The sequence below is a fragment of the Pelophylax lessonae genome (assembly GCF_965119305.1).
Source record: "Pelophylax lessonae genome assembly, chromosome: 12".
Lineage (NCBI taxonomy): Eukaryota > Metazoa > Chordata > Amphibia > Anura > Ranidae > Pelophylax > Pelophylax lessonae.
Window position 1 is genome coordinate 54279283 of NC_138779.1, and position 15076 is coordinate 54294358.

The 15076-nt window shown below is 47.1% G+C and overlaps 1 protein-coding gene across 2 annotated transcripts in view; it reads left to right on the forward strand.

Moving 5' to 3' along the window:
* Positions 1 to 15076, forward strand: part of ROBO4 (roundabout guidance receptor 4) — a 187424-nt gene that overhangs the window by 79654 nt on the left and 92694 nt on the right. For both annotated transcript variants that reach the window (XM_082273761.1, XM_082273762.1), the window contains exons 4-7: positions 4977 to 5097; positions 6116 to 6254; positions 9072 to 9199; positions 13514 to 13635. In XM_082273761.1, the coding sequence (XP_082129887.1) occupies positions 4977 to 5097; positions 6116 to 6254; positions 9072 to 9199; positions 13514 to 13635 (510 nt within the window). The remainder of the gene's footprint in view (positions 1 to 4976; positions 5098 to 6115; positions 6255 to 9071; positions 9200 to 13513; positions 13636 to 15076) is intronic.

Here is a 15076-nt window from a genome sequence, read left to right on the forward strand (position 1 = left end):
CCCTATTACATTAATGTTCATTGTAGTGCCCCCTTTTTACATTGGTGGTCATTGGAGAAGGATAACCTTTACATTGGTAGTCAGTGGTTGAAGGATTACTTACATTGGGGGTCAGTGTAGTGCAATCTAACATCAGTAGTCATTACTGAAGGACACCATTGCATTGGTGGTCAGTGGGACAAGGACCTCTTACATTGGTGGAGATGTGACGATTTTTATTATTGGTCAGTAAAAAAGTAGCTCTTTTTATTTTAGTGCCTCTTCACTTGATGTTCAGTGGTGCAATTCTCCTTTACGTTGGTGGTCAGTAGAGAAGTTCCCCTTTACATTAGTGGTCAGTGGAAAAATCTGCTATTGGTGGTCTGTGGAGAAATGTCCCTGTACTTTAGTGGTCAGAGTAAGAGTCCTGGTTCATAAGTATGAGTAGAAAAAGTGCCCCCTTAGTGGAAAGATTTCCTTGTTATATTGATGGTCAGTAAGAAGAATGTCCCTTACATTGGTAGTCATTGGGAAGAATGCTCCTTGAATTTGTGGTCAGTTGGAAGAATGCTCCTTACATTGGTGGTCAGTGGGAAGAATGGTCCTTACATTGGTGATCAGTGGGAAGAATGCGCCTTACATTGGTGGTCAGTGGGAAGAATGTCCCTCACAATGGTGGTCAGTGGGAAGAATGGTCCTTACATTGGTGATCAGTGGGAAGAATGCGCCTTACATTGTTGGTCAGTGGGAAGAATGCTCCTTACATTGGTGGTCAGTGGGAAGAATGCTCCTTACATTGGTGGTCAGTGAGGAGAATGTTCCTTACATTGGTGGTCAGTGAGGAGAATGCTCCTTACATTGGTGGTCAGTGGGAAGAATGCTCCTTACATTGGTGGTCAGTGGGAAGAATGCTCCTTACATTGGTGGTCAGTGGGAAGAATGCTCCTTACATTGGTGGTCAGTGGCAAAATGTCTCTCACACTGGTGGCCAGCGGGCAGAATGTACCTTACATTGCTAGCCAGTGGGAAGAATATAATTGATGTTGTTATATAGTGGAGAAAATGGGAAGCGTTGGACTACTTTATGTCTCGTCACTCCTCTACTGCCTGAGGGTTAAGGTTTGGTAAAGGAGTAGGTGCGCTCTGCCAGCGAGGCCCCTCCAACCATCAGTACTGAGCAGGAAATGTCATTTAAGCATATAAACAATGAGCACTAGCCAGCTCTGGTGATCCAGGCCTTCTCTGGACCAGCCCTGAGAAATATTGGCTTACTGAAAAGTATGTCCATGTACAGTATAGTATGCACTTAATACTTGGTCAGGGCTCCTTTTGCACGAATTACTGCATCAATGCGGCGTGGCATGGAGGCGATCAGCCTGTGGCGCTTCTGAGGTGTTATGAAAGTCCAGGTTGTTTTGATAGCAGCCTTCAGCTCATCTGCATTGTTGGATCTGGTGTCTCTCATCTTACTTCTTGACAATATCCCACAGATTCTCTATGGGGTTTAGGTCAGGTGAGTTTGCTGTCCATTCAAGCACAGTGATACCATGATCATTAAACCAGGTATTAGTACATTTGGCAGTGTGGGCAGGTGCCAAGTCCTGCTGAAAAATTAAATCCGCATCTCCATAAAGCTGGTCAGCAGAGGGAAGCATGAAGTGCTCTAGAATTTCCTGGTAGAGGGCTACGCTGACTTTGGACTTGATAAAACTCAGTGGACCAACACCAGCAGATGACACGGCTCCCTAAATCAAATTATAAATAATTTTTTGATGATATTCTAATTTTATGAGATGCTCGTGTATACTTTCTTGTTCAGTTCATGGTTTCCATACACTGCACTGATGATGGCCAAAAAGCCTGAAACAGCTACATGCAGTTTTGAATAAATGGCTGTATAGTAGTAGGCTATATCTGGCTGTTGGGGCTCAATGGGATGATTTGCATGGCTCTGCCCACTGTTCTGAGACGAGGAACAATCCTCTTTTTTTGGGATATGTGATGGAATGAGACATGTAAATATCTTGCGTTCTAAGAAGACTACACACAATTTGGTTGGAAGGCTTTTTGATCTCTTCAGTCCTGTCTCACCATAACCAACATGGTTATGTGTTATTTTAGCTACTGAACACTAGATGGCACCAGTGCAATATGTTATTTTGTCTCATCATTCAAATGTTCGTTAGTGAAATAAGAAAAAACTGAAATCTGCCTTGAACATCCTCACTGGTGTCCTTGACGACTCCTCCTTCCTGATAATTGTAGTCTTAGAAAATCTGGGCACATTAAAACAAATAATTAGGACCGGAACGTTAATTAAAGACAGTGATTGATTTGTACCTGGATTACGCTGTATTCCGAGATTGTACTCATTAATCTTGCTCTTATTTAATTTAAACCATATGAATTTTTCATAATGAGCTGCAGAGATGAAAAGGGATTTTTGAGGCGGTTGTGTTACTGTGACACCTTCAATAAATCCAATTTCTTCACTGTGATCATCAGGACAAATTCAAATATCACTTGTTATCCATCCAGGGCTGTTCTAAATGGCCAAAGAATTATTGGGGCCTCAAAACACCGACCAGCAGGTAGTAAAGTATAACAATCAGTCCACCCAAAGCTGACATTTCAGTGGTTGGTTGATGCTAGAGTGCTGGACTCTATTGGGTAAAATCTTTGTGCTGAGTTCCTGGGTCTGCACACCTGCTGGGCCCATTGTGAGGGGCTCCCACCATCCCTGTGCTGAGTTCCTTGGTCTGCACACCTGCTGGGCCCATTATGAGGGCTCCCACCATCCCTGTGCTGAGTTCCTGAGTCTGTACACCTGCTGGGCCCATTATGAGGGGCTCCCACCATCCCTGTGCTGAGTTCCTGGGTCTGTACACCTGCTGTGCCCATTATGAGGAGCTCCCACCATCCCTGTGCTGAGTTCCTGGGTCTGTACACCTGCTGTGCCCATTATGAGGAGCTCCCACCATCCCTGTGCTGAGTTCCTGGGTCTGTACACCTGCTGTGCCCATTATGAGGAGCTCCCACCATCCCTGTGCTGAGCTCCTGGGTCTGTACACCTGCTGTGCCCATTATGAGGAGCTCCCACCATCCCTGTGCTGAGCTCCTGGGTCTGTACACCTGCTGTGCCCATTATGAGTGCTCCCACCATCCCTGTGCTGAGCTCCTGAGTCTTCATACCTGCTGTGCCCATTATGAGGGTTCCGACCATCCCTGTGCTGAGTTCCTGGGTCTACATGCCTGCTGTGCCCATTATTAGGGCCCCCACCATCCCTGTGCTGAGTTCCTGAGTCTGCATACCTGCTGTGCCCATTATGAGGGCTCCCACCATCCCTGTGCTGAGTTCCTGAGTCTGCATACCTGCTGTGCCCATTATGAGTGCTCCCACCATCCCTGTGCTGAGCTCCTGAGTCTTCATACCTGCTGTGCCCATTATGAGGGTTCCCACCATCCCTGGGCTGAGTTCCTGGGTCTACATGCCTGCTGTGCCCATTATGAGGGCTCCCACCATCCCTGTGCTGAGTTCCTGGGTCTACACACCTGCTGTGCCCATTATGAGGGCCCCCACCATCCCTGTGCTGAGTTCCTGGGTCTACACACCTGCTGTGCCCATTATGAGGGTTCCCACCATCCCTGTGCTTAGTTCCTGGGTCTACACACCTGCTGTGCCCATTATGAGGGCTCCCACCATCCCTATGCTGAGCTCCTGAGTCTGTACACCCGCTGTGTCCTTTATGAGGACTGTCCACCAGCCCTGCACTGAGCTCCTGGGTCTACACACCTGCTGTGGCTATTATGAGGGTTCCCACCATGCCTGTGCTGGGCTCCTGGGTCTTTACACCTGCTGTGTCCTTTATGAGGACTTCCTGCCATCCCTGTGCTGAGCTCCTGGGTCTATACACCTGCTGTGCCCATTAGGAGGGGCCCCCAGCATCCCTGTGCCCATGCCTGCTGTTCTCATTATGTGAGGTTCCCACCATCCCTACACTAAGGTGTTGGGTCTGCACACCTGTTGTGCCCATTATTAGAGGTTCCTATCATCCCTACGCTAAGTTGTTGAGTCTGCACACCTGCTGCGCCCATTATGAGGGCTCCCACCATCCCTGTGCTACATTCCCAGGTCTACACACCTGCTGTGCCCATTATGAGGGCCCCCACCATCCCTGTGCTGAGTTCCTGGGTCTACACACCTGCTGTGCCCATTATGAGGGTTCCCACCATCCCTGTGCTTAGTTCCTGGGTCTACACACCTGCTGTGCCCATTATGAGGGCTCCCACCATCCCTGTGCTGAGCTCCTGAGTCTGTACACCCGCTGTGTCCTTTATGAGGACTGTCCACCAGCCCTGCACTGAGCTCCTGGGTCTACACACCTGCTGTGGCTATTATGAGGGTTCCCACCATGCCTGTGCTGGGCTCCTGGGTCTTTAGACCTGCTGTGTCCTTTATGAGGACTTCCTGCCATCCCTGTGCTGAGCTCCTGGGTCTATACACCTGCTGTGCCCATTAGGAGGGGCCCCCACCATCCCTGTGCCCATGCCTGCTGTTCTCATTATGTGAGGTTCCCACCATCCCTACACTAAGGTGTTGGGTCTGCACACCTGTTGTGCCCATTATTAGAGGTTCCTATCATCCCTACGCTAAGTTGTTGAGTCTGCACACCTGCTGCGCCCATTATGAGGGCTCCCACCATCCCTGTGCTACATTCCCAGGTCTACACACCTGCTGTGCCCATTATGACGGCTTCCACCATTCTTGTGCTGAGTTTCAAGGTCTTCACACCTGCTGTGCCCATTACGAAGGATCTCCACCATCCCTGGGCAGAGTTTCTGGTTCTGTACACTTGCTGTGCCCCTCCCTGCTAGGTTTTTATGTATTATATTGTAGAGAGAGAATGTAAGAAGAGAAGAGAGGACTTTAATAATGCTTTTTAATGAATAGTTATTGGCCCCTTAACGTTGTACAGTCAACGGCTCTTCCATTGCAGGTGTCTGCTGGAAAGCTGTCCATTGCTCGTGTGCAGAGATCAGATACGGGGGACTATGTCTGCCTCGCTTCCAATCAGGCCGGTGAGAAGAAGAGTCGTTCTGCTAGGATCACAGTGCTGGGTAAGGCAGGTTTCCATTTTTCTGTCCAATTTACAGTGCAGAATTTTACCTCCTTAATGTTTTGTTTTAATAATTATATAATTTTATCGGGTGACGTAAGGTAGACATAACATGCCAAATAATGTGTCAGCGTCATACAAATCACCTTGCGACTTTGTGCAGTCAGATCACTGGGGGAGCGGAAACCGAGGAAAAGCTTTCTCCTGCCTGCGGCAGACTGATGACATCATCTCAGCCTAGGCACAGTCACTGGGATGGGGCACAAGAACAGCTTTTAAAGCGGAGTTGCACCCTGGATTTTTTTTTTTTTTTTTAATACCCCCGGGACAGTCAGGGCTAGTGCATTCCACAATGGCTAGCCTCTGATCTGTCCCGGGTTGCACTTACCTGTTAGGACAAATACTTACCTTGCAAACGTCTTGTCCAGCGCTGCCATCTCAGATGTGGGCAGCTTGAAGCCAGCGAGATCCCCTTCGGCGTCTTCTTCCGCCTTCTTTGGTCCCACGATGCTCTGCGCCGGCCCCGACGTCACTTCCGGGTCGCGTGCGTTATCCCTCTACAGCTTCTGGGCATGCCCAGAAGCTGTTTAGAAGGGGATGACGCGCGCGACCCGGAACTGACGTCGGGGCCGGTGCAGGCGCAATGATTCCTGGGAGCTATGACGTTCAGCTCCCAGGAATCATTGCAGAGCCAGGAAGTGACGACGGGCCGCGGCCGAGGAAGGAGGAAGAAGGAAGTAAGGTAAGTAGTTTTTCTTCGCTACGAGGTAAGTAAAAAAAAAAAAAAAATATGCGATTATCCATTTCTTTTTCAGGTGACCCGGAGCGAGAAGATGGAGGTAAGTATAAAAATAGGGTGGAACTCCACTTTAAATGAAGTATTTCTGAAAAAATTGCTTTCTTACCACCTTCTTAAACCCCCTATGATATGTGTGTACCCTTGAAGTGCATGTACCATGATTCCTTACAAGAGAGATTGGCTTGTTTTTAATCCATGTCCCCTTACCACTGTCCTCCAGAGCCAATTCTGTTCACCAACAAACCAGCGGATGTGGTCACCAAGGCTGGCAACACTGTGCAGTTTTCATGCAGAGCCCAGGGGTTGCCCAAACCTATCATAAAATGGAGCAAAGAGCAGGGGATGCTCCCTATTGGCAGGTAAGTGGTAATACAGCTTATTACACAACTATAGGGGGTCTATAAAAATCTTTTTGCATGGATGCTTTCCTACAAACTATTTGTGCTTCTGCAAAATAAATGTTGCTAATTATTGTAATAAAGTCATTTTATTATTATTGAACTTTTTTCATTGACTTTATTAGACAATGGTGCGGATCATAATTATATGATCATATTTTATATTATAATTTTGTTATATTATATCATATTATAATATATAGTATTATATTATTACATGTTATATTTTATTTGATATGATATGATATTATATTATATTATATCATATTATATTATCATACAGACATTTGGTGTGGTTTGGTTGTCAAAGCAACACAGGGAGCAAATTCATTGTGATGCAGTATCCGGGGCATTCTGATTGGAGGAGAGAGCAATGAGCTTATCACTGTGCTGTTTCTCCTTTCACTGTCCAGTCACATGCTGAGGGTAAGGACAAGACCTGAAACCAAAAGTGAAAAGTTATGTGTAGCCAAAAATGTTTAATTTTAAGTGTTGGATGGACTGGAAGGATTAGATCCTCTGTTGGATTTTTACTTCTGTCGGGGTCTCTGTTAGATAAGTTTCCCCTCACTTCCTGTTCTCTGTTAGATAAGTTTCCACTCACGTCCTGTTTTCTGTTAGATACGTTTCCCCTCATGTCCTGTTCTCCATTAGATACAGTGCCTTGCGAAAGTATTCGGCCCCCTTGAACTTTTCGACCTTTTGCCACATTTCAAGCTTCAAACATAAAGATATAAAACTGTAATTTTTTGTGAAGAATCAACAACAAGTGGGACACAATCATGAAGTGGAACGAAATTTATTGGATATTTCAAACAAATAAAAAACTGAAAAATTTGGCGTGCAAAATTATTCAGCCCCCTTAAGTTAATACATTGTAGCGCCACCTTTTGCTGCGATTACAGCTGTAAGTCGCTTGGGGTATGTCTCTATCAGTTTTGCACATCGAGAGACTGAAATTTTTGCCCATTCCTCCTTGCAAAACAGCTCGAGCTCAGTGAGGTTGGATGGAGAGCGTTTGTGAACAGCAGTTTTCAGTTCTTTCCACAGATTCTCGATTGGATTCAGGTCTAGACTTTGACTTGGCCATACTAACACCTGGATATGTTTATTTGTGAACCATTCCATTGTAGATTTTGCTTTATGTTTTGGATCATTGTCTTGTTGGAAGACAAATCTCCGTCCCAGTCTCAGGTCTTTTGCAGACTCCATCAGGTTTTCTTCCAGAATGGTCATGTATTTGGCTCCATCCATCTTCCCATCAATTTTACCCATCTTCCCTGTCCCTGCTGAAGAAAAGCAGGCCCAAACCATGATGCTGCCACCACCATGTTTGACAGTGGGGATGGTGTGTTCAGGGTGATGAGCTGTGTTGCTTTTACGCCAAACATAACGTTTTGCATTGTTGCCAAAAAGTTTGATTTTGGTTTCATCTGACCAGAGCACCTTCTTTCACATGTTTGGTGTGTCTCCCAGGTGGCTTGTGGCAAACTTTAAATGACACTTTTTATGGATATCTTTAAGAAATGGCTTTCTTCTTGCCACTCCTCCATAAAGGCCAGATTTGTGCAGTATACGACTGATTGTTGTCCTATGGACAGAGTCTCCCACCTCAGCTGTAGATCTCTGCAGTTCACCCAGAGTGATCATGGGCCTCTTGGCTGCATCTCTGATCAGTCTTCTCCTTGTATGAGCTGAAAGTTTAGAGGGACGGCCAGGTCTTCATAGATTTGCAGTGGTCTGATACTCCTTCCATTTCAATATTATCACTTGCACAGTGCTCCTTGGGATGTTTAAAGCTTGGGAAATCTTTTTGTATCCAAATCCGGCTTTAAACTTCTCCACAACAGTATCTCGGACCTGCCTGGTGTGTTCCTTGTTCTTCATGATGCTCTCTGCGCTTTAAACGGACCTCTGAGACTATCACAGTGCAGGTGCATTTATACGGAGACTTGATTACACACAGGTGGATTCTATTTATCATCATTAGTCATTTAGGTCAACATTGGATCATTCAGAGATCCTCACTGAACTTCTGGAGAGAGTTTGCTGCACTGAAAGTAAAGGGGCTGAATAATTTTGCACGCCCAATTTTTCCGTTTTTTATTTGTTTAACAAAGTTTGAAATATCCAATAAATTTCGTTCCACTTCATGATTGTGTCCCACTTGTTGTTGATTCTTCACAAAAAATTACAGTTTTATATCTTTATGTTTGAAGCCTGAAATGTGGCAAAAGGTCGCAAAGTTCAAGGGGGCCGAATACTTTCGCAAGGCACAGTAGGTTTCCCCTCATGTCCTGTTCTCTGTTAGACAAGTTTCCCCTGACTTCCTGTTCTCCGTTAGATACGTTTCCCCTCACTTCCTGTTATTTTTCACCATGCAGGAAGTGAGAGAAAATCTGCAAGAGGGACACAAACAGAAATAAAACTTTGACAGGGGTTCTACCCTTCACCCACTCTAATGAAGAAAAGCATTTTTTATTGTGTCTTTGTTGCTGTTGAAAGGTTCTCCTCACTTCCTGCCTGGTAAACCGTTGTCAGCAGGACAGGAAGTGAGGGAAATCTCTCTAACGGAGCCCTGAGTAACAGTAAAAACCAGAAGAGGTTCTAATCCTTCCTTGCTCTATCCAAAACAAAGAAAAAACTGTGTTTGGACATACACTGTAGAAAACAACTCTGATAAGCACTGTAGATTCAAAATCGGTTAAAGTTTGAGAAGGATGTTTTGGATTTGGAGGTTGTTTAAAATGTTTACCCATGGGCACCTTGCCTTGGTAGGTACGCCATAACCAATGAGAATACGCTGAGTCTGCAGCGGGTGACCGTCCAGGATTCGGGGAAGTATATCTGCACCGCCAGGAACCAGGTGGACACGGTGTCTGTCACTGCCCAGCTGGTGGTGGAAGGTAATGGCCGTCCATAAGATCTCTGTGTAAATGGTGTCACTAAAGCTGGTAGAACACTATACAATCAGATTGTACAATCCTGTTCAGATTAGTGATCCACCGATATCGGCTTTTCGTTGCCGATACTGATATTTTGGTCATCGGATATCAGTATCGGCCGATATGAGCCGATATTTTTGTACATTTAATTTTTCTTGTGGAGGGATCTGGGGGTCTAAAAGACCCAGAGCCCCTCCTCTGCACCTAAAAGCATTCAAAATGCCAAGTTTGGCTGTTTTGAATGCTGTCATTTTTTTAAATCTGGCGCCGAGTACCCAGAAGTGATGTCACTCATGACATCACTTCCGGGTTTTTACATGGAGACCCGAGCAGAGCCGAATGCGACTTTGATCGGGTCTTCGGCTGCCGTGCAGGCTGGTTGCCCGGGTCTCCCCGTGGGACGGGAGACCTGGGCAAGCCGTGGAATGCGGTGGGGGGGAGGTCCCCTCCCGCTCCTTGTAATGACAGCCAAGCGACTTCTCTGCCGCATCGGTTGTCATTACAAGACAGCCGACCGTCGGCTATGGATGCCAATACCATGGTGATGATTCTAGCTGCAGGCATCACTCTGGTACAGCACTTTCCTGAAATATCAGCAATATCGGTAGCCTTGCTGGCCGATTCCAATATATCGGTCGATCTCTAGTTCAGATCTACCAGAACTGTATAATATAAGGACAGACCTAACATCCCATTCAGTGTGTATCAAATCAGGCTGGTCTTGCACTATATAGTGGATGATCGAGAGATTGTATAGTGCAGGGGTAGGCAACCTTGGCTCTCCAGCTGTGCTGAAACTACAAATCCCATCATGCCTCTGCCTTGGGGAGGCGTGCCTGTGGCTGTCAGAGTCTTGCAGTGCCTTATTGGACTTGCAGTTCTACAACAGCTGGAGAGCCAAGGTTGCCTACCCCTGGTAGTGTATAGCCACCTTGATGCAATTCAGGTATGTCTGGGGGAGGTTGGGTCAGTCCACCCAAACATAATATATATTCGTTTTGTGTGGCTCTCAGTGAGTGGGATCTCACTATGGCTCCTTGGACCTCCAATCTCCATTTTGCCATTCTATTCTCCCATTATCCTACATTAGATTTTTATTATGAAAAAGTAGCAGAAGGAGTGAGACACCCTCTCCCCAGACCGCTGCAGTGGTGGAGGAAAGAGAACCAACAGTGAAAAAAAAGGCCAGAAAAGTCATCCTAAAGCTGACCATATACACTACAATCTAATTTACATATGTACCAACAATTATGGAGCACCGGGTGATATTTAAAGCCATCCCTTTGGTCTTGCACAGTTGTTCTGTCTCCGCTTCTGTACTAAAATGACCTACTCTGATTTCACTGCACACTGTGAGCTTCTCACAATGTGCATTAGGAGCTGCAGCAAGTCAGCTGACTGCAGGGCGCCATCATCTAGCTCTTTCCTCCCCAGCTTAACTGTGTCTGGCCCACCCCTTTTATTCATTGGATTTCCATTTGTAGCCCTGCCCCCTTGAGGACTGCTGGATAACACACTCTCGGGTCCCCCTGGATTACCGTTAGCAACATTGGCATTCAAGATTAACTTTTTACTACTTGGCTCAGTCAATGATCAGTCCAATGGTTTGTAGTTGTTTTTGGTGTTTTTTAAAAAAAAATAGGGATAGGAGAAGGGAATAGTGGGACACTCCAGATTAACTATTCATAAGATACGAGGACTCCTATCTGATGATGTAGCCAGGCTGCCACTAGGTCAATGTAGATTAAGTCTCTATCCAGAAGACTTGATGAACTAGTTCTCTTCAGGATACTCTCCTAGTATCACCTTTCACTAGCCACACTGACACCTGTCCTCTGACTATCCTACTCTGGGGTGGCCCCCCTCAGGTCAGGTCCCTTGACATGATCCCCTGTACTCTTGATATTGTTTTTTGAGGGTATCTCCAATGTCTCTCCCCCTCTAGTCAGTTCTCCTGGACCTCTGGGTTCAGTTCCGTTCCATTGATCTCCAGGCCGTCTGCCTGTGACCATGTGCCACTGCTACACAGGAGGAGGCAGCCGCCACCCTCCCTCCAGGACTCTGCTCACCAGCCAAAGACCCTGCAGCACATGTGCTCCTGGCTTTCATACCGTATCCCAGAATACACGAGACAGCCGGTCTCTATCAATCACCAGGACTGTATCAAACCCTATGCATCTATTTAAAGACAACAATAAGAGAAGGGCGCACCAACCTAATGTATTACCACTAAAAAGGTTTATTACAATTTTCAAAAAATGTATATTATACTCACAAAACAATTGTAGATAGCACACATGTAAACATGATCAACACAAGATCTCCAAGGTAGCCAAGGCACTGCGCGGTGCTAGAGTGCATGCAGATGTCTGCATGGATCTGATAAGGCTAGGCTGACACGTTTCGAGGGTGAACCCTCTTCCTCAGAGCCAGAAAAGTGTTGCCAGGTTTCCTCCCACTGTCCAATATGCCTCCCTATTGGACAAGTGTGAAACACTCTCTAGACCCAATGAATCACACACTGAGCACCATGAGCAGACCTAACTCACAGGTCCTGCTCTCTGGTAGACAGAAAGCAATATAGATTTACCTGCTGCTCCTCTGATAGGCAAACAGAGCCAAAAACTATACTCTCACTAGCACCTATCTAGGAGGATGCTATACATTCTTTTTTTTTTTTTTTTTTTTAAAGCCCGTAGCGTGTGCAACACACTCAAAAGACTCCACCCGGTGCATAAAAAAGTGCACACACACAAGGTGAGAACACAAAAAAGCACAGGGTGTGCGAAATCGAATGGTCTTCCCTCCGAAGAGGTAGGACCCGAAACCTCAATCCCCCGGGGCGCAAGGCTCCTGACAGGGACATAAGGTACTCATGGTCTGTCTGGCCGAAACCAGACCGACCCCGTTCTTCAGGGGGACTGCCGAAACAGCCCCCACCGAGTACTAAGTAGGGCTCCCCCGAAGGGAGACCCCATGGGAGAGGGCGAACTAAGCCAAAAGGCCATATCCACCCCCTCCCAAGACTTAAGGCTGGGCCCGAGGACCCACACACTCCAGTCTGTGCAAATAAAGAAAAAAGGTGAAAGTGCAGGTGACGGACTCCAAATAAAAAGACAGACAAAACATAAAAGTGGGGAAAGGGTAGTGGGGAAAGTGCTTTGGTGCCATGTGTAGAACCAAGGCAGGCCTTCCAGCCGGAATAAAAAATTCCTCTGGTGCAAGCCAAAAGGCCTGTCCCAAGAGGCAGGTGTGAAAAAGGTGTGCATAGTGCAGTGACCAAGGTGCCGAAAAAACTCACAGCGAGCTGCCCCTCACCAGTGAGAAATTAAGGCACCCCTGGGCTGCCACCCCAGGGCCACTTACACTACGGGCTTTTTCAATCTCAGCCCCCGGCCAGACCAAATGTAGCCTATCCCCACCAGCAGACATCAGAACCTGGACAGCTTGGGGAGAGCTTACCTACAACTGGGGACAGGCCCTCTACAAGCCAGATCAACCCAGGAGAGAAAGCCCCCCCCTCGCCATCCTGTTCCTCAGCCCATTACATCCAGGAGCAGTTCCACCGGCCCCCCCGAACCGGCTTTCCGCCCCCTTCAAACTGGTTAGGACAGTTCAACCCATTCGAATCAGAAGGCGGCGGGCCCTACATGCTTTCCCAGATGACCTACTCCCCATACCTCAATGTTTAGAGCGCTCCGGGTTTCGGTCATACTGGTACTAGCTAAGGCCCATACCAACTGATAAGAACAGATACTACACTTGATCTTAGCCAAAAGGCCGAGAAGCGAGGGTACTATACATTCTTTCAAGCATGGAGGCTCATCACCACATGTGGGCATTACATAGGGCGGTCTGTTTGCAAATGTATCCTGCCTAGAAATGCCCAATAATCCACCTATTGAGGCATTTTGGTATTTGCATAACTCCTCCCAAGAGCCAGCCCACTGCTTTCATCAGCAGTGAGGGCTCTTTGGAGAGGTACTGAGGCAGGGTGCTGTGATGTTTTCAGGAAGTTATGTACAGAACCCTTATGGCCCCTCCCACCAGCCATGATCTGCCTGCATTGCATAAGGAAGAACAGGGACCCAGTGATGACATTACTGTAAAAAAAAAAGCATGGGGATGTTTTATTTAAAAGTGTCATTAGCATGTTAATGGGGGAAGAGGTGGGAGGGGGTGAGACCAGGAAAAGCAAAATATAAGTAGATTAAATGTCAGCCTTAAATTCACGGACCAGTAAGTGACATAGTTGTACTCTGCGTGTCTTTTCAGATCCTCTGGATACGGGTCAAGGGGACAGACAGAAGGATATCCTTCAAGAACTAACAAGTGTGCGTGTGTATCTGGACACAGTGACTGTGCAGAACTCCTCCTCTGTGCAGCTGCAGTGGAAGGTAAGAGAAATGGAATCCTGTCTCTGGAGTACCTCTGATTCTTCCTTAGGCCCCTTTCACACAGGGAGTCCGTTCAGATCCGCCTGTCCATTTTTCAGGTGGATCTGAACGGATGCCCCATGCATCTTTATGGGGACATGTCTCAGCTGACATCCGATCCTGTCCGTCAAATCCGGATGGATGGAAACCCTATTTTCCATCTGTCTGGCGGATCGGATGAGAACGGACCGACAGTCCGTTCCCATCCGATTCCCCCATAGAGAAGAATGGGGACCTGACAGCTGTGTTCTAGTCTGTGATGCAGACTAGAATACTGCAATCACTGAGCAGCAAATTATATCACATGTGATGTGTTTCAGTTATCTTGAAAACCTGGCCTGTTAGTGTGCCCTGAGGACAGGAGTTGAGTACTATTGGACTTAAGACTTACTGGAGGAAATGGTCAGAGATTGTTCTACAGGAGTGAATGGGCTGAAGTCATGCTGTGCTGTAGGAGACATTCAGAGACTAGGAACATGTTACAAGAAACTGCTAGGCTTTACTACTTTTAAGGGACCCTTTACAAATCAATGCACCCTCTACTGACTTCTGGGATCCAAGGTCTGCAATTCAAATTGTAAGGGCTCATTTACAATTGCTTTGACTTTAACACGTGTTTGATGTGTTTTTGATGCTTCGGCGGTGCTTTTTTGAAGCTTTAATGAAGCTAGGCAAATGCCATGTGTGACAATTCTCCTGTTTGTTTCAAAGGGGCCCAGTAGAACCCTGGCTAAATTGTACCCCCCACTTATAAGTACCCCTGTTCAGCACATCCCTAGCTTATTAGTTCCCTTGTTCAGCATATCCCCTGCTCAGTGGTACCCCCAGCTCTGCTGAACCTCTACTCGGTAGTAACCCTCAGCTCTGCTGATCCTCTGGTTTGGTGATGCTCCTCTCTATCCAGTCTTCCCTAACCTCCAGCTATATCCAGCTATATTGCTCCAATGCTGCTTACTATGTGTGACATTTGCTAGTTTCTCTTGCTCCAGCCCCCCAGCTCTGCTGATCCTCTGCCACTCAGTCTTTTCTTTCCAGTCCTCACTCACCTTTTTCTATAGCAATCCCATGTTGCACACTATGTGCAGGGCCATCTTACCGAATGGGTGCGCCCGGGGGCCCCACTTGCTCGGGGGCCCCACCTGCCCAGCGACCCAGCCCCAGCCAAGCATTAGTCCTGATTCCTGTGTGCATCCCGCCGTCGAACTTAGCAGGTGGCAAGCGCCTGTTGGCCCTGCGCTGCTGTCAGGCCACTTGGGCTGTGGAGGGGGAGCCCACAACTGCAGGAATGCCTGTCCGCCTCCACGGTAACAGGCGCACACAGGACACTCGAGTCTGACTCCCGTCCGTGTGTGTTCACCGGACCCAGCCGCCAAACTTAAAAACTGTCATTAGCCCGACACTA